The sequence below is a fragment of the Oryctolagus cuniculus genome, chromosome 4 (genome assembly GCF_051225735.1).
Source record: "Oryctolagus cuniculus isolate XC-2025 breed Fujian yellow rabbit chromosome 4, ASM5122573v1, whole genome shotgun sequence".
In the NCBI taxonomy this organism is placed as follows: Eukaryota; Metazoa; Chordata; class Mammalia; order Lagomorpha; family Leporidae; genus Oryctolagus; species Oryctolagus cuniculus.
In genome coordinates this window covers 140,157,421-140,181,818 of record NC_142870.1, presented here as the reverse complement: position 1 = coordinate 140,181,818, position 24,398 = coordinate 140,157,421, and the positions used below count along the sequence as shown (strand labels likewise).

Below are 24,398 nucleotides of genomic sequence, written 5' to 3'. Positions count from 1 at the left end.
GCACCTCCAGAACAGATGGCCTAACCGAGGCCCCAACTACACTCAATGGATGACATCTGAGGGGCAGAAGGGCTGCGTCACCAATTCTAAATCTGCATCCAGACTTAGCAGAAAGTGGAGAGAGAACAAAGATGGGGCATCTGCTTCACAGTTAGATTGGCACTGCAGAAAGACCAAAAGGTCAAAGTCTAATTGTCAGCACTGTGGTCTCCCAAGGCCCTGACCACTTCTCCTCTCAGCTTTCCTCGTTGAAAACACCACTGGGGAGTGGGGGTGGGGGATGGGTAGCAAGATGGTGGTAGAACAGGACGTTGCTAGTTGCATGGGAAAAATAGTTAATAAGCAGAGGGGACACAAGCTGGTGACAGAAGCATGAGAAGTTCAGCCAGAGAAGCCCAAGAGTCCACCAGAGACTGCTCAGGTCCACACTAAGGGAGCCAAGAGGAAGGAGAAGTGGCAGAGGCATAGCAAAGGCCCAGCAGAGACACTGAGTGAGGAGATTGGCGTCATGCACCCCACCCCACCCCCAGTAAACCAGGTGAGAGATTGCAAGTCCACCGGGTGGATAGTGGCAGGTGGGGAAGCTTGGCCAACTGCGTTTGAAGCTCCAAGTGGGAAGGAGGAGAAATTACAGGAGAACAAGCAGAGGAGTCGGGTATGCCCTGGTCCATCTCTGTCTCCTTCCTCCCCCCAACCAGACCCACAGCAGGGAGAAGCCATATTGTTTATATTTTCAAGTGTAAGCAGGGGGCTGCCACGTTTGCCTCCCGTGCACACACCCATCAATTGTGGGGGCCACCTCACAACACCGCCCACCCAGGAAAGAGGATCACATTTCAGAGCGACTTCCTCCCCACCACGGAAGCTGTACCACAAGGAGTCCTAAACAGCGAAAACCCGAGCTTGTTTCGCGCACCAGTGAGAAGCCAGCCGAGCTCCTTCCTCAGTGGGCGGGGCTTAGTGCTCCAAAGCCCTGGTACCCGTCCCCATTATGATGTAGAATTAAACAGGGCTCTAGGAGGTGGGGCTGTGTGCTTCCACTTGCAGTGCACAGACACATAGCCACTCACAGCAGAGTGAAATTGCAACACAGACAGAGTCACAAGTTAAAGACAAAATCAACCAGAAATACAAAAAAAAAAAAATCCTGAATAAGAACAAGGAAGACTATGAACTGCACGAAGTAACAATGAACAATACAATTCTTCAATAATGGAAGCTGAATAAGAGATCAAGGATATGCCAGAGAAGGAATTCAGAAAATTGATTACTTAGAAGCAATCAGAAAGAAATTCAGTCTAAATGAAAAGCACTCCCAATAAATTGAGATTTTAAAGGAAAGCCAGAATGAGATAATGGAAATGAAGAATTCAATAGATCAAATAAAAAATGTAGTGGAAAGTCTTAGCAATAGAATGAGACAGAACAAAAAAATGAGAACTAGAAGACAATTTTCCTGAAATACAGTCAGACCAAATACAAGAAATTAGAAAATTAAAAATCATGGTTGGAGATTCACAAGATTCTATCAAACAACAACTTATGGACCCTAGGAATTTCAGAAGGTGTGCAAAGAGGAAAGATTAGAAGGACTTGTTAATGAAATCATAACAGGGAATTTCCCCAATTTGGAGAAAGAGACACCAAGTAAAGAATTACACAGAACTCTCAATAGACAGGACCAGAAAAGAACTTCACCATGACACATTGTAGCAAAATCACCTCAATGAAACACAAAGAACAGATCTTAAAATGTGCACAAGAGAAATCACAGATCACATTCAGAGGAAACCCAATTAGACTCACTCTGGACTTCCCCTTGCAAACCCTACAGGCAAGGAGACAGTGTCGAGACATATTCCCAAGTCCTTTTTTTATTTTTTATTTTTATTTTGACAGGTAGAATTATAGATAGTGGGAGAGAGACAGAGAGAAAGGTCTTCCTTCTGTTGGTTCACTCCCCAAATGGCCACTATGGCCAGTGCTGTGCCAGCCTGAAGCCAGGAGTTTCTTCCAAGTCTCCCATGAGGGTACAGGGGCCCAAACACTTGGGCCATCCTCCACTGCCATCCCAGGCCATAGCAGAGAGCTGGAGTGGAAGAGGAGCAACCGGAACTAGAACCCAGCACCCACATGGGATGCCGGCACCACAGGCAGAGGATTAGCCAAGTGAACCACAGCACCAGCCCCTATTCCAAGTCCTAAGAGAAAAAACTGTCAATCCAGAACATTGTACCCTGCAAAACTCTCATGTATGAAGGAAACAAGGATCTTCCACAACAGGCAAAAATTAAAAGAATTAACTACTTGCCCAGCCCTGCAAAAGATGCTCAAGGATGTGCTACACACAGAAACACAGAAAAAGGAACATCACTACAAAAGATGATTGCAGAAAATGACCCAGCAAAAGTACAAATGAAATCCAAAATCCATAAACAGGACTATTTAAGGAAACATGGCAGGGCAAAGAAAGTACTTAGCAATAGTCACACTGAATGTAAATGGTCTTGACTCCCCAGTTAAAAGACACAGACTGGCTGAATGGATTAAAAAAGAAAACCCATCTATCTGCTGCCTAAAAGAAACACACCTTACCAAAGATACACACAGAAATCAAAGGATGGAAAAAGAGATCCCATTCTAACATAAACCAAAAAAGAGCTGATGTAGCCATCCTAATAGACAAAATAGAACACAAAAACTATTAAAAGAGACAAAGAAGGACACTATATAATGATTAAAGCATCAATTCAACATGAAGATGTGACTATTATAAACGTATATGCACCTAATTACAGGACACCTGGCTATTTAGAAGAATTGTTAAGGAACTTAAAGGGAGATATAGACTCATGATAGTGGGGGGACTTCAATACTCCACTTTCACAAATGGACAGATCAACCAGACAAAAATCAACAAGAAACAGAATAAATTGACTCCAAAGACCAAATAGACCTGGCAGATATCTACAGAGTCTTCCACCCTACAGACACAGAGTACACATTTTTCTCTCCAGTGCATGGAACTTTCTCTATGATTGACCATGTGCTAGGCCATGAAGTGAATCTCAGCAAATCCAAAAAAATCGAAATCATACATACATCTTCTCAGACAACAATGCAATGAAGCTGGAGATGAACAACTCAGGAATCCCTAGAACATATGCAAACACATAGAGAATGAACAACATGCTCCTGAATGAGCAGTGGGTCAGAGGAGAAATCAAATTTCAGTAAATGAAGACAATACAACATACCAAAATTTGTGGGACAGAGCAAAAGCAGTGTTATGAGCAAAGTTTATAGCAATTGGTGCCTACATAAAAAAACTGTAAAGGCATCAAATAAATGAACTATCTATGTACCTCAAGTATCTAGAAAAATAGCAAACCAAACCCAAAACTAGAAAAGAAATAATTAAAGAAAACAAAATTGAAACAAAAAAATATAAGATCAGCAAAATGAAGAGCTGGTTTAAAAAAATTGACACATGGCCGGCGCCGTGGCTCAATAGGCTAATCCTCCACCTTGCGGCACCGGCACACCGGGTTCTAGTCCCGGTTGGGGCGCCGGATTCTGTCCCGGTTGCCCCTCTTCCAGGCCAGCTCTCTGCTATGGCCAGGGAGTGCAGTGGAGGATGGCCCAGGTGCTTGGGCCCTGCACCCCATGGGAGACCAGGAAAAGCACCTGGCTCCTGGCTCCTGCCATCGGATCAGCGCGGTGCGCCGGCTGCAGCGGCGGCCATTGGAGGGTGAACCAACGGCAAAGGAAGACCTTTCTCTCTCTGTCTCTCTCTCTCACTGTCCACTCTGCCTGTCAAAAAATTAAAAAAAAATTGACACACCATTGGTCTAAACAAAAAGACCCAAATTAATAAAATTAGAGATGAAAAGGGAAATATAACAATAGACACCATAGAAAAGAATCACCAGAAACCATTGCAAAGAACTGTATGCAGAACACACACACACACACACACACACACAAACTGGGAAACCTAGAAGAAATGCATAGATTCCTGGACACATACAACCTACCTAAATTGAGCCATGAAGACACAGAAAACCTAAACAGACCCATAACCAAGATGGAAATTGAATCAGTAACAAAGACCCTCCCCACAAAGAAAAGCCCAGGACAGGATGGCTTCATTGCTGAATTCTGCCAGACATTTAAAGAACTCCAATTCTTCAAGTTATTCAAAACAATTGAAAGGGAGGGAATCCTCCCAAATTCTTTCTAGGAAGCCAGCATCACCTTAATTCCTAAAACTGGAAAAGTTGCAACAGAGAAAGTGACGTATAGATCAGTTTCACTGTTGAACATAGATGCAAAAATCCTCAACAGAATTCTGGCCAATCTAATCCAACAACACATCAGAAAGATCATTCATCCAGACCAAGTGGGATTTATCCCTGGTATGCAGGGATGGTTCAACATTCACAAAAATCAATGTGATATACCATATTAAATTGAAAAAAAATCAATATTTTTCTTCAATTTTTTCTTTATCTCAATAGATGCAGAGAAAGCATCTGCAAAATACAACACCTTTTCATAATGAAAACTCTAAGAAAATTGGGTATAGAAGGAACATCCCTCAATACAATCAAGGCAATTTATGACAAATCCACAACCAGCATCCCATTGAGTGGGGAAAAGTTGGAAGCATTCCCACTGAGATCCAGTACCAGACAGGGATGCCTACTCTTGCCATTGCTATTCAATATAGTCCTGGAAGTTTAGCCAGAGCCATCAGACGGCAAAAAGAAATCAAAGGGATACAAATTGGGAAGGAAGAAGTCAAACTATCTGTATTTGCAGATGACATGATTCTATATATAAAGGGATCCAAAAGACTCCACTAAGACTATTGGAACTCATAAAAGAATTTAGTAAAGTAGCAGGACATAAAGTCAATACACAAAAATCAATAGCCTATGTATACAGACAATGTCATGGCTAGAAAGAACTTCTAAGATCAATCCCATTCACAATAGCTACAAAAAAAAAATTCAATACCTTGGAATAAATTTAACCAAAGATGTCAAAGATCTCTACAATGAGAATTACAAAACAAAGAAAAAAAGATTCAAAAAGGAAAAATCTTCCATGTTCATGGATTGGAAGAATAGCATCAAAATGTCCATTCTTCTGAAAGCAATTTACAGATTCAATGCAATACCAATCAAAATACCAAAGACATTCTTCTCAACTCCAGAAAATGCTGAAATTCATAAGGAAACATAGGAGACCTCAAATAGTTAAAGCAATCTTACAACAAAAACAAAGCCAGAGGCATCACAATACAAAGTTTCAAAACAGCCTGGTCCCAGTACAAAAACAAATGGATAGACGAATGTAACAGAATAGAAACAACAGAAATCAATCCAAGCATCTACAACAAACTTATATTTGACCAAGGAGCTAAAACCAATTCCTGGAGCAAGGACAGTCTCAACAAATGGTGCTGGGAAAACAAGCAGAAGTATGAAGCAAGACCCCTACCTTACATCTCACACAAAAATCCATTCAAAATGGATTAAAGACCTAAATCTATGGCCTGATACCATCAAATTATTAGAGAACATTGGGGAATCCCTGCAAGACACTGGTAGATGAAAAAGTTTCTTGCAATAGACCCCAGAGGCACAGGCAATCAAAGCTAAAATTAACAAATGGGATTACATCAAATTGAGAAGCTTCTATACAGCAAAAGAAACACTCAGGAAAGTGAAGAGGCAACTGACAGAATGGGAGAAATTTGCAAATAATGCAACTGATAAAGGATTAATAACCAGAATACAGAGATCAAGAAACTCCACAACAATAAAACAGAGGAAATCCAAAGGGACAGATACATGAAAAAATTCAGGATCATTAGCCATCAGGGAGATGCAAATCAAAACCACAATGAGATTTCACCTCACCCCAGTTAGAATGGCTCCATACAGTAATCAACAAACAACAAATGCTGGAGAGGATGTGGGGGAAAAGGTACCCTAATCCACTATTGGTAGGAATGTAAACTGGCAAAGCCGCTATGGAAGATAGTTTGGAGATACCACAGAAATCTGAATATAGACCTACCATATGACCCAGCCATCCCACTCCTGGGAATTTACCCAAGGGAAATAAAATCAGTAAACAAAAGAGTTAACTGCACCTCTGTGGGGAGCAATTCGGACTGGACTGAGTTACTGGAATTAAGACTTATTCTATGCATCTGCTCTCCCACAATATGGCGCTGGGAGAGAAGAAAACAGCTTCTACCCAGCTGCCTCCAGTTCAGCCAATAAACTGTAGGACTTGCTCCTGATTGGAGGAGAGCAGCGTACTCGGCGTGTGGGCAGCCGAGTTAGGATTGGCGGAGGAGGACTATATAGGAGGAGAGAGACGGCATGGGTGTGTGGGTTGGTTGGAGAGTGCGTTGGAGAGTTCGCGGGGAAGTTCGTTACTTCGTTCTTTCTCATTTCTCTCTACTCATTCTTGCTTTGGGAGTTTGCTGTTTACTTATTCTTACTTTACTATAGAAAGGACTTGTAAAAAAAGGGAACAACAAGCGCCCGGTCCGGTGCGGCTCCTCCGCGTGCGGAGGAGCAGCACACCTCCATGTTTATTACAGCTCAATTCACATTAGCTAAGACATGGAATCAATCTAAATATCCATCAACTAAAGACTGGATAAAGAAATTATGGGGTATGTACACTATGGAATACTACATAGCAGAAAAGAGAGAAAGAAAGAAAATGAAATCCGGTCATTTGCAACAAAATGGATCAATCTGGAAAACTTTAGACTTAGTGAAATAAGCCAGTCCCAAAGGGACAAATACTATATGTTCTCCCTGATCGGTGAGAACTAATAGTGCACCTATAACAAAAGCTGTAGAAATGAAATTGTCCCTGAGAAGCAAGGACTTGAACAGCCCTTGTCTTGACTGTCAAGGAAGTTTTTTTTCTGAACTCTTAACATAATCATTTTATATATGTAATACATATATATAAAGTCAATTGAAAATAGATCTCAGAAAAAAAAAAGAGGGGTAATAAAAGGAGGAGGAGGAAGTTTGTAACTGTAAAGCTGTATAGTTCTGCATACAGTCCTATAGACTTACTTCTAAGGGTACAGTTTAAAAACTTGTCATGGGATTCCAAATCCCATTAAAATTGGTGGTATAAATGTCATCTTAATTGTTAAAGTGAACATATAGATAGAATTAAGTGTTAAAGAGATCATATAGGCTGGTGCCGTGGCTCACTAGGCTAATCCTCCACCTGCAGCACCAGTACTCTGGGTTCTAGTCCCGGTTGGGGCACCAGTTCTGTCCCGGTTGCTCCTCTTCCAGTCCAGCTCTCTGCTGTGGCCCGGGAGTGCAGTGGAGGATGGCTCAAGTGCTTGGGCCCTGCACCCGCACAGAAGACCAGGAGGATGCACCTGGCTCCTGGCTTCGGATCAGCACAGCGCACCAGCCATAGCGGCCATGTGGGGGGTGAACCAACGGAAAAGGAAGACCTTTCTCTGTCTCTCTCACGGTCCACTCTGCTTGTCAAAAAAAAAAAAAAATAGTTACTTGTTCTTTATCATTAAAAAAAAAAAAGGTTTATTTGAAAGGCAGAGTTACAGAGAGGCAGAGGCGAGAGTGAGAGCAACGTCTTCCATCCACTGATTCACTCCCCAGACAGCTGCAACAGCTACAGCTGAGCCGATCTGAAGCCAGGAGCTTCTTCCGAGTCTCCTACGCAGGTGCAGAGGCCCAAGCACTTGATCCATCTTCTACTGCTTTCCCAGGCCATAGCAGAGAGCTGGATGGGAAGTGCAACAGCCAGGACTCAAACCAGCACCCATATGGGATGCCAGCATTGCGGGTGGTGGCTTTACCGGCCACTCTACCGTGTTGGCCCCTCTTTACCTTTTAAATGATAATGGAGGCCCAAGTCACAACAATCCCTTTCAACTACCACAATCTGGCACAGGTGTACCAAGTTTGCTTCAATTGACCTTGGTGAGCCGCAAGAGCTCTCCTGCCAGGCCCCCTGGAAGCCCAGAGTCCTCCAATTCTCCAGAGAAAGGGTTAGAGGCCTTGAGGAACTACAGGCTGCCTATGATCATTCTTTGTCAACCCTGACGCTTAAGCTGGTATGTGAGCTGTGGAGGGAGGGTATCCTTGCTCCCTGCCCTGAGTACTCTCCTAGTCTCTGCAGCTGCCTCAGCACAAATGGTTACCTAGGGCTTGCCATGTGTGGGGCACCTGGCGGGCCCCTGCCTTGAGGGGTGCGGTTGTCTGCTCAGGCGGCCCTGACAGATTCCACAGGTAGGGTGGCTTCAGCAACAAACGCTCAGGGTCGCACATCCCTGGGGCTGGAGGCCAAGGTTAAGGTGTTGGCAGGCTGAGTTCCTCACGAGGGCTGTGAGGGGGCAGCTGTCCCCTGCCTGCCGCATAACTTCTGCTGGTTTGCCGGCAGTCTCCGGTTTTCCTTGGCTTATGTCTCAGTGTTCACATGGCATTCTTCCCGTGCTTGTGTGTCCAAATTTCCCATTTTACAAGCACACCGGCCATATTGGTTTGTGGGCCCACCCTACTGCCCTATGACCTAATCTTAATTACACCTGTGAGGATCCTGTTTCCAAATATAGCCACATTCGCAGGTACCAGGATCTGGCACAGGTGTACCAAACACTTCAACATCTGAATTTGGTGGGCTCACAAATCCATAATGGGAGTGTCAGAATGTAGTGTAGAGCTGAGATACACATTACAAAACCAATAACTACACAGGCTAGCCCCTATCAAGGGCCACACATGGATATCAGGTTCAGAGAAAGGTATTTGCCCCAGGAATGGAGCTGGGAGAGACTTTGTGAATAAGCTGGCCTGGTGCAGAAATGAAGGAAGGACTTAGGTGAGGAAGTGAGACAGGCAGAGTGGACAGTGAGAGAGACAGAGAGAAAGGTCTTCCTTTTCCGTTGGTTCACCCCCCAACAGCCACTGCGGCCGCAAGAGCCAGGTGCTTCTCCTGGTCTCCCATGCGGGTGCAGAGCCCAAGGAGTTGGGCCATCCTCCACTGCACTCCCAGGCCACAGCAGAGAGCTGGACTGAAAGAGGGGCAACCGGGACAGAATCCGGCACCCTGACCGGGACTAGAACCTGCCGTGCTGGCGCCGCAGGCAGAGGATTAGCCTATTGAGCTGCGGTGCCAGCCGATGTATCAAACTTTTAATCCAGGGTCTTGCCTCCCCTAGAGGTAGAAACACTGTGCATAGAATAGGAACAGAGTTTATTGGCAGTGCGGGAACAAAGGTACACTCGCTTGCCAATGTGGCTGCCCCACGCTGAAAACACCCAACATGAGCAGGCCAAAGAACTGCCCATAAACTAGAGAGCAAAGAACACCGACCACGGTACCTGTAAGCGGGAAGGCCCGTCCGAGACACGGAGAGCAGTAGAAAGGTCCCTGGGAGCTCCGCAGTGGAAGAGCGCACCCCGCGGTAGAAAGGGAGCAGACCACACCACTTCCCCCTTCCACCATCTTTATAAGGAAGCGGGTGGTACCCTAATTGGGTATGCAAATAGCATGGGATCTTAACAGGTGCCCTGGTCCCAGATGTGACAGATGCATCCTGGGAAGGTAGACGTATCAAACCAACAGTGAAAGAGAGAGCATCATTAAGTATGCAGGATTCAATAGTTCCAATTCACCTAAACTACCCGGCTGTTCATCCCGTATCAGAAGGACTTACGTGAGGAAGAAGCGGCTCAGCAATGCAAGCTATGATCCCCCAAATTCAGAACAAGAAGATGCAGGGATCCACAGAGGCAATGGCCCTCATTAAGAAGGACCTCACATGGCAGCCAAGGGTTTGGATTTAACCCAATTGACAGTGGGAACTGTTAACCTCCTGTCTCCCAAGCAGTCTTTGTCTCAAATCAATAGGCAAGTGTTGTATCTAATACATAGGCACTGTATTTTGCTTTTCCAGAGACTACAAAGCAATCAAAAGAGAGCTCCCCACACTAGACAATGGCTTTTGCAGTTGTAGGGTGTCAGGGGGGTGACTGTGGTCTTTGTTGGAAGAATTCTACTTGTTTCAAATTAAAGGGGCAGGCTGAGCTCATTTACATTCACCTCCTGGGTGAGGAGGCCAGATGGCTTCCATTTGGTCCTAATTGGAAACAGCCAAACGGTTCTCATGCACACCCCCTTGTGGACAGGAAGCTTTTGGTGTGCCGCATGGAAAGTTGTCCCTTCAATAATGCATGCGTCACAACTCCATTCAAAGAGAACCCTGGCACTCCTTGTGAGAGCAGTTCCCATTTGGAGTAATGATTACAAGAACTCAGCAGCTTGGCATTGAGCAACCACTCACAGGTTGAGAGAAGGAGCCAAACACTCCATCCATTCCCACGCTTGTAGAAGTTAGACGTGTTGGTCCAAGCCAGTCCTGCCTCAGAGCACCACTGAGCATGAAGAATCATGAGCCCAGGGACTTCAGAAGCACCCAGAGCTCACGCCAACCCAGACTGCTGGGTGTCACCCGCCAGGTTCTCAATCAGGTTGGAGGGGAGGCTGGAGATTGGGCATTTCCATCAGTTTCCAGCTGCTGTGGCTGCAGCAGCAGCCCAGAGACCACACTCTAAGAACCGCTGTTTTAGACTTGAGAAGATCAGCTTGACTGCATATTGGGTAGCTTTTCACTGCTGCAATGAAATACCTGAAAGAAGCTAACTAGAGGAAGAGAAAAACTCTAATTTGGCTCTCGATTCTGAAAGCTCACAGTCTGACACTGGGTGGCCCCATTTGCTGCATCTGATGATGGTGTTCTTGGCAGAGTCCCAGAGTGGCACAACGCATCACATGGCAGAGACCAGGAGGGTGCATCTGTCTAGACCTGTGCGTGTAAAACCACAAGGAGGGATCGAATCTTGGTGGGGGGTGGGGGTGGGGGTGGATACCATCCAAATGCCCTAACCTGACACAGTCACTCCGCAAAGGCCTAACCCCTCATCACTATAATTAGATTAGGTTTCCACTCTCTTAGCACCATTCACGTAAGACTCTGGGGACCAGGCTTTGAGTACATGGGTCTTTAGGGGACATTCAACACCCAAACTGATATCCAAGCCATAGCAGCTACTCTTGATCGATGTAGCTCAGTGAAGAACTTTAGAAGGCAAAGTGACGCCCTTAATGTCTCTTCTTTGTCCTGGAAACCACAGAACAAACAGGGGCGGACTCATTGCTCTTCCATCTTCACTGTCTCATCCGTATCTACTTGAGCTCACCTCCAAGTCCCAAGACTCTGTACCATGACAAGGCAGGAGCTGGGAACCAGGGCCTGCAGGTTCCCCAGCCCTCAGGTGGCAGACATCTGGCTTGGCCCTTGCCAGTAGCAAACATGTGAGGTCCATAAAGAGCCAAAAGATAGCTGCACTTGTCAGCTGTTCATCACTTTAACTAAAATACCTGGAAGGAGCAACTTGGGAGGAAAGAAGGTTTGCTTGAGCTCCTGGTTTCCAAAGTTGACGGTGCAAGATCAGGCTGCCTGTTCCACTCCCGGCCCAAGCCCCACACCATAGTCGCCATAGGGCCAGAATGTGACTTAGCGATGTAGAGGGACCAAATTCCAATGATAGCATGGTCCACCCACAAGCTTGGGACCTTTTCTACAGTGTCATGCTGCTCAAGCGGCAAGTTCACGTCTCCAAATAAGGCCATATTGCATCTATCATAGCCACAGGCCACAGAAAAGCCAGCAGTATTAAGGAATGTAAGGGTCACATTCAAAAGTCAAGATATAATCTTCAAAACAGCCTTATTAGTTCCAAAACAGGAAATTACTGGTGATACTCCTGAAATTATTTCATTTGGAGTTCCATCAGTTAAACAATGGAGGCCTCTATAGATAGATCTCAAAGTCAAGGGTGTGACTCATTCACATTTTGCTTTCTTGGGTCTTGTAATCAAGCCAACAGACTTCATGTCTGGTTTACAAGACTGGGAATTACACAGGAAATTACACATATTCCTTGTCAATGGAAAGAGGCTATTTTTAAAAATCCAGCATTAGGAGAAGGTCCTTCCAGGACCTGGCATGCCCGGATGAACATCAAAGTAGTTCCAAGGCAGAGCAATCTGACGCCCTCTGAAATCTACAACATCTACCTGTTCCAGGCGTCCTAGAAGAGGCCAGAAGGTTGGGGAGATGAAGAATCCTTCTGGGGGGTGGGCGGTGCTGGTTCTGTGAAGATTACACTTGATCTTTGGATACTGGCCCACATAAACAGAGTTCTCCCTGGAAAGAATGAGAAGAGGTTTGTCAAGAGGGTAAACAAGGGCATTCCAGGGCCAGGGGACCACATGTGAACAGGCTCAGGGGTGCCTGAAGTGTCTAGGATCTGGGAAGTAGGACATTTCAGAGTGGACGTTTGGAGAGTGGCCAGAGATGTGGCTGAAAAGGCTGGGGATCCACATAGCCAAAAGCCATGAATGCTGTAAGTCGTTGGGCTTTCCCTGGTGTGTAAAGCAGAACCCTGATGGTTTTGAAGCATGACAGTGACAGAGGTAACTGGTTTAATACACACACACACACACACACACACACAAAAAAAAAACCAAACCAGAATTATTTTTTATTTTGAAAGGTAGAATTACACAGAGAAAGAGGGACAGAGACAGAAATCTTCCATCCACTGGTTCACTCTCCAAATGGCTGCAACAGCCAGGGCTGGGCCAGGCCGGAGCCAGGAGCTTCATCTGGGTCTCCTACATGTATGCAGGAGCCCAAGGATTTGGGCCATCTTCTACTGCTTTCCTAGGTTCATTAGCAGGGAGCTGGATCAGAAGTGGAAAAACTGGGACTTGAACTGGTACCATTTGGGATGCTGGCATCGCAGGTGGCGGGTTTATCTACTATGCCACAATGCCAGCCCCAAAAACTAGTTTTTGAAAGTATCTCAAACAGCTTTGCTTTGGAGAGAAGAACATTTGGAGGATGAGAGACTAGTTAGGAGGCTCTTATCCTAGTTCAGGCTTGAGAGAGTGGTGAACCAAGGCTATAGTGATGGAAAGATAAGAGTCTAGATCTATTTGGGGGGGGGGGTGGAATTGACAAGACATAGTAGCCAGTTCAAAGAGGGCGGCAAGAAAGAGTCTACAGTCGGGGACAACTGAGGAAGGCTGGCAACTAACTGAAGAGCAAACAGCAGAAGGCACAGAGTGGGTGGTTCTGTAGAGTGGCTTGCCAGGCAGGGGGTGGGTGCTGTCATTATAAATACACATTTGGGAGTGGGCATTTGATACAGCAGTTAAGACATTACCTGGGACACCCGCTTCTCATATCAGACTAATACCTGGGTCCAAGTCCTGACTCTGCTTCTGACTCCAGCTTCCTGCTAATGCATACCCTGGGGGGCAGCAGGTGGTAGCTCAAGGGATCCCTGGCCCCCACATGGGAGAGCTGGATGGAGTTTCTGGCTCTTGGTTTCAGCCTGGCCCAGTCCTGGCTGTTGTGGACATTTGGGGAGTGCGACAGAGGATGGAAGGTCTCTCTGTGTCTATGTCTGTCTGTCAGTTTCCAAATAAGATGAAAATCAAAGGAAAAAAGCTGGTGATGTCTAATCCTCAGAGAGGCAGTGGCAGAGGGACAAATGCACCCGGAAGCCCTGCACCAGCTTGCTCCCACTTCAGGACTCAGGGACTTAGGAACTCCAGAAAGGACACCAGGAGGCAAGGCCCTCACACTTACTGGGCACTGGGTGTCTTGACAGCTATTATTTCACAGTGTTGCTAGAAGATGGGCGTTGCGGTCTTCATTTTCCCCGGAGGAAACTTGGGTTCAGATCAGTTAAGTGACTTTGAGGAAGTCACACAGCATTTCCCAGAAAGAGGTTCCAAACCTGGGGATCCTGTACCTTTCACTATACCACCCTGCCTCATAGATACACCTGGGCACAGCTTTGCCACTGCTCAGTTCTCTGAGACAGAGGGGAGCCGACTGAAGCAGATGTTGGTGGTGAACTCCTTTTTGTTTTAAAGAGATATAAGATTCAGTAAAAATGGTTTCTGGTAATTACAACCGGGATGGATTAATGTTACCACGGGCTGCACATGTTTTCTCCCTTATTCCAAGGAATTTCTCTTAACTCAGAAAAAAAAATTCCATTTCGCATGAACTCCAGTTGAACCCAGGAGCAGGAAGCCCCTGCCCCCATGCAACACCAGCCCTCCCACCTTCTAGCAAGGGCACTGTTAACTCATCAAAGGGCTCAGTTCTGGACTGTGGTTTGGAACCAACATTTCCTAAGCCAGTTCTTTCCCATGGGCAAAATGACATCGTTAGCAAATCTCACAGCTGATGGGAGGAGACTTGGGCTGCTCCTCTCACAGGGATGCAAGTCGCACAGGCGGGTCCCCGGCCTGGAAGCTCCCTTCCTCTCTCAGGTTGCGCCTTGCTGGCTGACTTCCGGTGCGATTGCCGAGTCAGCTTCTCTCCTTGCAAAGCTGAGCAGCTGCGGAGGAGCTGAGCCTTGGGCCTTTGACCCGGTCCTCGCTGGCTCGTGTTCCGTTCTCCTTGGCTTTCTGGCATCCTGAAAGTGGGAGAAAGAAATGAGAGCGCGTGTGACCAAGGTCCACATCGCTAATTATCCTGGACAGCCCCCTGAACGTTTCAAAGCCATCGATGCTGGTGAAGAGACTTGATGAGTGGGAAAATCATGTTGTACACGTGTTCACAAGTGGCTTACAGGCATTATCATCATCGCTACTTGGCAAGACAATGAACAGTGAGAAAAAATGTCCACAATACAACTGCACTGTACAGTCTGTCACTGATGCATTCGTTCATCTGTTGCACAGACATTGGTTGAATACCTCAGCCGCTCCAGACGCTGTCCTCTCTAGCTTACAAGCATTGCTATGTTCCTCAGAACAGCTGTCACTTGCTGGCACCCCCTTGTCCCGGACGTAAGGACAAATGGGATGTAGACAAATGAGCTTTATCCCTCACGAAACTAAAGGGTGGGCTGGTTTTCATCCCTCCAACTGTGTTCTGAAGGAAAACAAACCTTGGCTATTTCATCCAGCAGATTATATTCATATCCAATGAAATTCTTTTTTATTTTTTGAAAATCTGTTTGAAAAGTAAACTTTCTACTTTTTTTTAACTGGCAAACCAAGATGACCCAAGGGTCTAAATTTGCCATTGTTCCCCAAGTCAGCTTTCCTCTGAGGGCTGAAGGTTCAGACTTGATGATTGTTCTTCCTGGCTCTTCCTGCACACTGGTTGGCATGCACTCACTGTGGGCTCCTTGTCAGATCCTCAGCATCTAGACCAGGGCCTGGCACACCCTATGAGCTCAAGACACCCGTTAAATGCTGAAGGAACTCAAGTACAAGAGAGTCTTGTCTGGTCCAGGATTAGGCTCTCAAGTCAACACAATGGGCAAAATTAGTGTATGCGTGTGCATCAAAAAGTTCTTAGAAAATGGAATTATGGGACAGACATTGTGGTATCAAAGGTTACGTTGCCCCATCACACATCAGAGTGCTAGTTCAAGTCCCAACTGCTCCTCTTCTGATCCAGCACCCTGCTAACACACCTAGGAGAGCAGTGGAAGATGACACGAGTGTGGGGAGCAGCCCGGACTGGACTGAGTTACTGGAATTAAGACTTATTCTATGCATCTGCTCTCCCACAATATGGCACTGGGAGAGAAGTAAACAGCTTCCGCACAGCTGCCTCCAGTTCAACCAATAAACAGCAGGACCTGCTCCTGATTGCAGGAGAGCAGCGTACTCGGCGTGTGGGCAGCCGAGTTAGGATTGGCGGAGGAGGACTATAAAGGAGGAGAGAGACAGCATGCACCAGGAACATCTAAGAGGAACATCTAAGGGGAACATCTAAGAGGAACACTTGTGCAGCCCCCGAGAGAGCCGGCCGGCGGTGTGCCGCTCCCCTGCGGAAGTGGGGAATGTGGCCAGGGGGAACTGCCCTTCCACGGAGGTGGAAGGGATAGTAGCCAACCCGGGAAGAACCAGCAGCAAACCCGGGGAGGGCCGAGCAGACGAAAGAACAGCGCAGGGTCCTGTGTCGTTCCTCCACGAAGAGGGGGAGCGACAACGAGGACTTGGGTCCCTCACACCCAACTGGGAGACTCTGATGCACTGCTAGGCTGCTGACTTAAGCCTGGCCTCGCCTTGTCTGTTGTGGACATTTGTGGAGTGAACCAGCAGATGGAAGAGCTCTTTCTCTCTCTTTCCTTTTCTCTGTCACTCAGTCTTTCAAATACATACATACATACATAATACATCTTTAGAAAAATGGAATTGAGAGACCATTTCATTGAAAAAAAAAAAAACTAAAATCCATGCACACTGAGGGGTCTTCAAAAAGCTCATGGAGGGGCTGGTGCTATGGCTCAGTGGGTTAATGCCCTAGCCTGAAGTGCCGGCATCCCATATGGGTGCCAGTTCGAGACCCGGCTGCTCCATTTCCCATCCAGCTCTCTGCTATGGCCTGGGAAAGCAGTAGAAGATGACCCAAGTCCTTGGGCCCCTGCACCCATGTGGGAGACCCAGAAGAAGCTCCTGGCTGCTGGCTTTGGATGGCGCAGCTCCGGCCATTGCGGCCAATTGGGGAGTAAACCATTAGATGGAAGACCTCTCTCTCTCTCTCTCTCTGCCTCTCCTCTGTGTAACTCTGCCTTTCAAATAAATAAATCAATCTTTAAAAAAATGGATACTCTGAAAAAAAACTGCATGGATTTTTTAATTTTTGTACCAAAATGCTTATCTTTAAATTCCATTTTTCATGAACTTTTTGAAGTCCCTCCATATAGAGGAATGATCCTTTAACGTTCTTTAAATTGCCCACTAATACAAATATAGATAAGAAAGTACTCCAAGAGGTTCATGGCCAGTGGTAAGTTTATTACAGGCTAAGTTGATTTTAGCATACAAAACTTCTTTCCATCCACTTGTGCCTGTTTTCCCACACGGCTTCTTCCCAGGCTCTAGAACAGCTCATCACTCTTCATTCAGTCGAACCTCCGCCGTATTAATTGGACAGTTTAGGGGGTGCACGTAACTTCAAACAGCTGTCAGCCCCCAGAAAGTAATATGGCTCCAGGGCCTGTCGCTCCCCCTCTTCGTGGAGGAACGACACAGGACCCTGCGCTGTTCTTTCGTCTGCTCGGCCCTCCCCGGGTTTGCTGCTGGTTCTTCCCGGGTTGGCTGCCGTCCCTTCTACCTCCGTGGAAGGGCAGTTCCCCCTGCCACTTTCCCCACTTCTGCGGGGGAGCAGCACACAGCCGGCCGGCTCTCTCGGGGGCTGCACAAGTGTTCCTTCAGATAGATCTTCCTGGTGTATGTTGTCTCTCTCCTCCTTTATAGTCCTCTTCCGCCAATCCCAACTCTGCTACCCACACGCCGAGTACGCTGCTCTCCTCCAATCAGGAGCAGCTCCTACAGCTTGTCAAGTTGGTGAAAGGCAGCTGCGTAGAAGCTGTTTACTCCTCTCCCAGCGCCATATTGTGGGAGAGCAGATGCATAGAATAAGTCTTAATTCGAGTAACAGTCTAGTCTGAGTTGCTCCCCACAAGGGCCTCAGAATCAAACTTCCCATCTCACACTGAACAGCTGAGCCTGCACCATGCCCAAGCTATTCCTCGTTCTCCTTCTCCTTTCTGTTCATTCCTTTGCAAAGCTCTGAGCTAGGCCTGGTGTAAACTAATTGTGTATGGGATGCCACTCCACAGCGCTGACGGCCAACTTCACCAAAGCTGGATGGGCCAATAAGGGTGATTCAGACCTTGGCACCCAGGCCTCATAAAGTCTATGAAGGCAGGATGGGCCTTTCTACTTCAAACTTTTTCTTCTGGGGTTCAAAAAATATGATGAATGTTCAACCTTCTTCACGAGGCTGAGTGTTTAGCGGCTAAATTGCCACTTGGGAAACCTGCGTCCCACATCAGAGTGGTCCAGGCTACTCCACTTTGGATCCAACTTCCTGCCAAAGTGATAGCTCTAGTACTTGAGTCCCTGCCACCCACATGGGAGACCCACATTGAGTTCCAGGCTCCTGGCTTCAGCCTGCTCCAGCTCTGAGAGCATTTGGAGAGTGGACCAGGATGCTAGATCTGTCTCTGTGTCTCTGCATTTCAAATAAAATGAAAGCAAATTTTTAAAAAATTTTTAAAGAACAGAATCCCTTTTTAAGGAATATTGCTTCCCTGAGATCAACAGACATCAATGTTCCTCTTCAATCAAAGTATATGGGATCTACTTTCATGCAGAACAAGTTGGGGTTTGTAGGATGCACTGAGATTAAAACAAGAACTTCAAGTTACACACAGCTCCTTGACTGTATTGCAAAAAGCATCTACTCACACAAGTCCAGTAAGTACAATCGAAAAACAAAATCAGTTTAGCTTGTGATAAAAAGCAGAACTAATATCTTAAAATACTAATATTTAAAATACCAAATTTTAAAACATTCTCTAAGGGGCAGCTGTTTAGTCTAGTGTTTGGCCTAGTGACCAGTTAGGACGGCTGCCTCCTCCTGTTATCAGGAGTGCCTGGGTTCCATTCCTGGCTCTGACTCCTGACTCCAGCCTCCTGCTAATGCAAACCCTGGGAGGCAATGATGATGGCTCAAGTAGTTGGATCCCTGCCATCCATGTGGGAGACCTGAACTGAGTTCCTGGCTCCTGGCTTTGGCCTGCCCATTGCAGGCATTAGGGGAATGAACTAGCAGATGGGGGCACACTCTTGCTCTTGTTCTTTTTTGTTTTCTTTCTAAAAAAGATTTATTGCTTGAGTGATTGATTTAAAAGGCAGAGTGACAAAGAGAAAAAGAATCTTCTATTTCCCCAAATGGCCACAACAGCTGGGTCTGGGCCAAGCTGAATCCAGGAGTTAGGGACTCCATCCTGGTTGCCCACATGAATGGCAGTGACTCAAGCATTTGAGCTGTCTTCCACAGCCTTCCAAGGTGCATTAGCAAGAGGCTGAATTACAAGGGAGCAGTCAGTTGGGGCTGGCACTGTAGCACAGCAGGTAAAGCCACTGCCTGCAGTGCTGGCATCCCACATGAGCAGTGGTTCTAGTCCCAGTTGATCCACTTCCAATCCAGCTCTCTGCTATTGCCTGGGAAAGCAGTAGAAGATGGCCCAAGTCCTTAGGCCCCTGCACCCACGGGGAAGACCCGGAAGAAGCTCCTGGCTTCGGATCAGCACAGCTCCAGCCGTGCGGCCATCTAGGGGGTGAACCAGTGGATGGAAGTCCTCTCTCTTTCTCTCTCCTCTCTCTTTCTCTCTCTCTCTCTCTCTCTGCCTCTCCTCTCTCTAACTCTTTCAAATAAATAAATAAATCTTAAAAAAAATGGGGATAATGACAGTGTCTAACTCGGGAAATGGTTACAGGGTTAAATTGGATAATGTATGGCAGTCCCTCAAGATGTTCTTGGGGAAAAGGAATGAGAGGATTGGGTGTATTCCCGGTGAACTTTCTGATGACCCCTCATATACAAAGTGTTAAATGCAGTGCCCAGAGCTCTGGCCCCTCTGCACAGACGAATTCAAGCAGGCGCCACGGCTGCCCGGTGGATCAGAGGAAGTTCCCTCTGTAGGCCTATGCTTCAAGGCCAGGCCCAACAGAGCTCAGCTGGATTTCAGCTCCACGCATCCCCTTAGCAGGCTGCCTTGTGCTGAGAGCAAGTGCTTCAGCATGCAGATTCGCTGCGCACAGCAAGTCCTTGGGCCCTGTACCCAAGTGGAAGACCCAAAAGAAGCTCCTAGCTCCTGGCTTTGGATCAGCATAGTTCTGGCCACTGAGGCCATTTGGGGAGTGAACCAGGGGATGGAAGACCTCTCTCTCTCTCTCTCTCTGTCTCTGTCTCTGTCTCTACCTCTCTCTGTGCCTCTGTCTTTCAAATAAATAAAATAAATCAGAAGCAGAAGGAGGAGGAGGAGGAGGAGGAGGGAGCAGTCGGGACTTGAACCAGCACTCTTACATGTGATGTGGTGTTCCAAGCCATAGTTTAACCTGCTGGGCTACAGTGCTGCTCTCTCTCTCTCTCTCTCTCTCTCTGCCTGCCAAATAAAATAATAACAGGAAATATTCCAATTTTCTTGTAGGAATCAAGAAAAAAGCTAACGGCTCCACTGAAGCTGGCCCGTGGTTAGTGAAGTTGCACTTGGCAGATAACGGCATAGATGGAAAAGGAAAAGAGGGAGCAAATGACCTGTTGGAATTCACTCACAGCTTAACATGGTGAGCAGCCAGCTAGGAGGCTGGACTTGTTCTCCTTCCAAAACTAAGTGTGGGATTAAATCCCGGGGACGGCGGCTCACGGCCACTTCGTGCTGTTCCCACGTGTCAGCTCTGACACAGAAGCAGTGACCCGTGAGGTCTGTCACCAGGTGAGGCCCACAGTTGTGTGAACCCATCCAGAGGCCTCTGAGACCTGCACAGAAGCCCCCTTTTAAGATCCTGGCAACTAAGGCAGGGCTGACCTCCAGATTTGCCCTCCTTAAGGTCAGGTTGTAAGGAAAAAAGAAGTCATGGGAGCCGGGGCATCAGGGCAGCCCCCTGGGGTGAACACTTCTGTGTTGGTCCCAAAGCCATCCCAACCTCCTCGGGCAGAAAGACACAGCTATTCGCGAAAGCTCCTGGTAAACACACTATTTGCTTGCCATGTTTATCTTGACAACTTTGGGCATCTCCCTGTCCAGCTGCCCTTGCATCCGCACCTGCCGCGGCCAGGCCACAAATTGGGGTTTGCAGCTGCTGCGGGAGAAGCTCGCTGGGTAGGGGGCGCTCCAGGCGACACCCAGCAGTCAGTACTTGGAGTGCCTCGTGCCAGAGTCTGAGCTCACAGGCTCCCTGGAGGGCTGTTATTTCAGGAGGAGAAAGTCCCTTCACTTCCGTATTCAGGAGGATGGGAATATCCCCAGAGTGAACAGACTTGCTACTTTTTCTGTAATAATTATATTGATAAGCCTCATCTTATTACTCTTTTAATCTATTCCTGAATCTAATGTTATCCTTTTAGTATATTGTTAAAATTCTGTTGAGGGTTTTTGTATCTACATTCATGAGGTATTATAGATGGATCTGTAGTTTTCTTGTAATGTCTTTGCTGCTAGGATCGGGATAATTCTCACCTTACGGGATGAGTGAGGAATGTTCCCTCTGCCATTTTATAAAATGATCAGTTTGCATTGGCATTGTTTTTTCTTATGAGCATTTAGGAGACTCATCAGTGAAGACATCTAGAACTGGAGCTTTCTTTATGGGAATTTCATTTCCTTGTTTGAGAGGCAGAGAGACAAGGACAGACATAGACACACAGCAGAGAGCGAACGAGCACTCCCGTCCCCTGATTCAGTCCCCAGATGCCCACCACGACCAGGGCTGAGTTGTGCAGAAGCTGAGAGCTGGGCACTCCATCCAGGTCTCTGACGTGGGTGGCAAAAACCCAGTTCCTTGGCCGGCGCCGTGGCTCACTAGGCTAATCCTCCACCTTGCGGCACCGGCACACCGAGTTCTAGTCCCGGTCGGGGCGCCGGATTCTGTCCTGGTTGCCCCCCTTCCAGGCCAGATCTCTGCTGTGGCCAGGGAGTGCAGTGGAGGATGACCCAAGTCCTTGGGTCCTGCACCCCATAGGAGACCAGGAGAAGCACCTGGCTCCTGGCTTCAGATCAGCGTGGTGGGCCGGCCGCAGCGCGCTGGCCGTGGCAGCCATTGGAGGGTGAACCAACGGCAAAAGGAAGACCTTTCTCTCTGTCTCTCTCTCTCTCACTGTCCACTCTGCTTGTCAAAATAATAATAATAATATAATAAAATAAAAAAAAAAAAAAAAAAACAGTTCCTTGAGCCATCCTGGCTGCCTCCCGGGCTCTGCACAGCCAGGCGGCTGGAGTCAGAAGCCACAGCCGCGTGTTGAACTTGGCCTCCTTCTGATCAGGGCTCGGTGGTGGTGCTCTGTGGGGCTGACCCTTCATCCGATCCTGCTCTTGTCGCTGACCACACTAAACACGACCACAGAACTGGATACGTCATTTGTGGAGGCTCGCTGCAAAATGAAAATAGACGGGCCCCTGTTCAATACTATGAAGAAGTTCCAGATGACAGCAGCACGAGAACTAAGCCAAGGAAAGGCTCCTTCAGAGAGAGAGGGGGCGCTGCAGACCGCCCCAGCCACACCCCCCGGAGCCGACTCTGTGTGACCACGCGCGTGAGTGCCAGCAGCAACACGCACCTGTGCTAGCAATACCCAGTTTTCTTGTTGTTCTGACAGCAACTACTTCAATCATTTTGTTCTCTTTAAGACTGGAGAACTATCAGCGTTTAAACATCTTTTCTTGGCGTGTCTCAGTCATGTTCCATGGTTATTTTCAAGCCAGCTGTCTGGGTCCGCACTCCCACACCATGATTTACTGTGGTGTCACAGCAGTTCAGCTAAATCGCTTCTCTTTCCCTTGGTTCCTCATTTGTGAGGGGCCGGCGCTGTGGCGCAGCTGGCACAGCGGGTTAACACCCTGGCCTTAAGCACCAGTATCCCATATGGTCATCGGTTCGAGACCTGGCCGTTCCACTTCTGATCCAGCTCCATGCTATGGCCTGGGAAAGCAGTAGAAGATGGCCCAAGTCCTTAGGTCCCTGCACCCACGTGGAAGACCCAGAAGAAGCTCCTGGCTTCAGCTCCGGCTGTGCGGCCATCTAGGGGGTGAACCAGTGGATGGAAGTCCTCTCTTTCTCTCTCTCTCTCTTTCTCTCTCTCTCTCTCTTTCTCTCTCCTCTCTCTATGTAACCCTGACTTTCAAATAAATAAATAAATCTTAAAAAAAATGGGGATAATGACAGTGTCTAACTCGGGAAATGGTTACAGGGTTAAATTGGATAATGTATGGCAGTCCCTCAAGATGTTCTTGAGGAAAAGGAATGAGAGGATCGGGTGTATTCCCGGTGAACTTTCTGATGACCCCTCATATACAAAGTGTTAAATGCAGTGCCCAGAGCTCTGGCCCCTCTGCACAGACGAATTCAAGCAGGCGCCACGGCTGCCCGGTGGATCAGAGGAAGTTCCCTCTGTAGGCCTATGCTTCAAGGCCAGGCCCAACAGAGCTCAGCTGGATTTCAGCTCCACGCATCCCCTTAGCAGGCTGCCTTGTGCTGAGAGCAAGTGCTTCAGCATGCAGATTCGCTGCGCACAGCTGGTGAACAGCGAGCTCTCCCTGAACCCCTAGTTCACGTGAGGCCGCGTGGTGCGCAGGGTAAATTCACAGCCTCTGATGCAGAGCTGTTGCACCAGGAAGTTCATCTTCTGCAACCCGGGCCCTCCCTCTGAGAGCCTCCTACGTTCCCATGAAGTGACCCTGCTCCCGCCATCTGAAGGAACTGGACACAACCAGACAGAAAGCCAAAGAAGCAGGTCAAGGCCCGACTAGACAGGTGGTCTCTGTGGCAGGAAGACCTTGGAGAGGGAGAGTCTATCTGGGACCATTCAGCTCTGGCCTTGAATTCCGGCTGCTGGATCAGGGTGTGTCCAGCCTCATATTCAGCAGTGACCCCAGCTGAACTGTCACAGCCCCAGTGTGTGATCAGGGCCTGGAACTGAGTCATGGGATCACCTCGTTCAGAACACAGGTGGCGTGACAAATGTCTTCTAATCCCTGCCCTTCATTAGCATGCACTTGATGCAAAAGCGTCATCGGCATTGCATTTGCAAGATGCTTTTATATCGACTATTTCATTCTGCTTTCACCACAACCTTTTGAAATGGGCAGAACAGCCTTCTTCAGGCCAGTTTTACAGATGAGGCAGATGAGATCCAAGAACACTACCCAGGAACACTTGACTGAGAAGGAAAACTGACCAGGGCCTGGGCCTTCACCCAGATTCCATGTCCACCCGGGATGCCAGAGACTCCCACAGACCAATCAGCAGGCTAGTGCCAGACCACTGGGGAATTTTCAACAGTCCTTAAAGAGAAATCAGAAAGACTGACATAGTACAGTTAATTTGTCATAAAGCTAAAATCACTTGGTTTAAAAAGATGCCCTTGGGGCCACTGTGGTGCAGTGAGTTAAAGCCCCAGTCTGCAGTGCTGGCATCTCATATGGGCACCGGTTTGAGTCCTGCTTCCACTTCCATTTCCACTTCTGATCCAGCTCTCTGCTGTGGCCTGGGAAAGCAGTGGAAGATGGCCAAGTCCTTGGGTCCCTGCACCCGCGTGGGAGACCCGAAAGAAGCTCCTGGCTTCAGATCAGCTCAGCTCTGGCTGTTGCAGTCACCTGGGGAGTGACCCAGCAAATGGAAGACCTTTTTCTCTCTGTGGCTCTACCACTCCCTATAACTCTTTCAAATAAATAAAATAAATCTTTTTTAAAAATGCC

At 47.5% G+C, this 24,398-nt stretch overlaps 1 protein-coding gene and 1 long non-coding RNA gene across 6 annotated transcripts in view; one reads left to right on the top strand and one right to left on the bottom strand.

Annotated features, from left to right (window-relative positions):
- The window catches only part of LOC149127135 (uncharacterized), a 563,175-nt gene extending 553,439 nt beyond the window's left edge, over positions 1-9,736 (bottom strand). For 4 of the 5 annotated variants that reach the window (XR_016232762.1, XR_016232764.1, XR_016232761.1 and 1 more), the window contains exon 1: positions 9,408-9,736. This is a non-coding gene — a long non-coding RNA (uncharacterized LOC149127135). The remainder of the gene's footprint in view (positions 1-9,407) is intronic. The other variant, XR_016232760.1, reaches the window with a different exon arrangement.
- Positions 1-24,398, top strand: part of LOC100358019 (uncharacterized) — a 70,658-nt gene that overhangs the window by 35,234 nt on the left and 11,026 nt on the right. Inside the window, exon 8 of the mRNA XM_017346669.4 lies at positions 20,136-20,271. Coding sequence (XP_017202158.4) covers positions 20,136-20,271 — 136 coding nt within the window. The remainder of the gene's footprint in view (positions 1-20,135; positions 20,272-24,398) is intronic.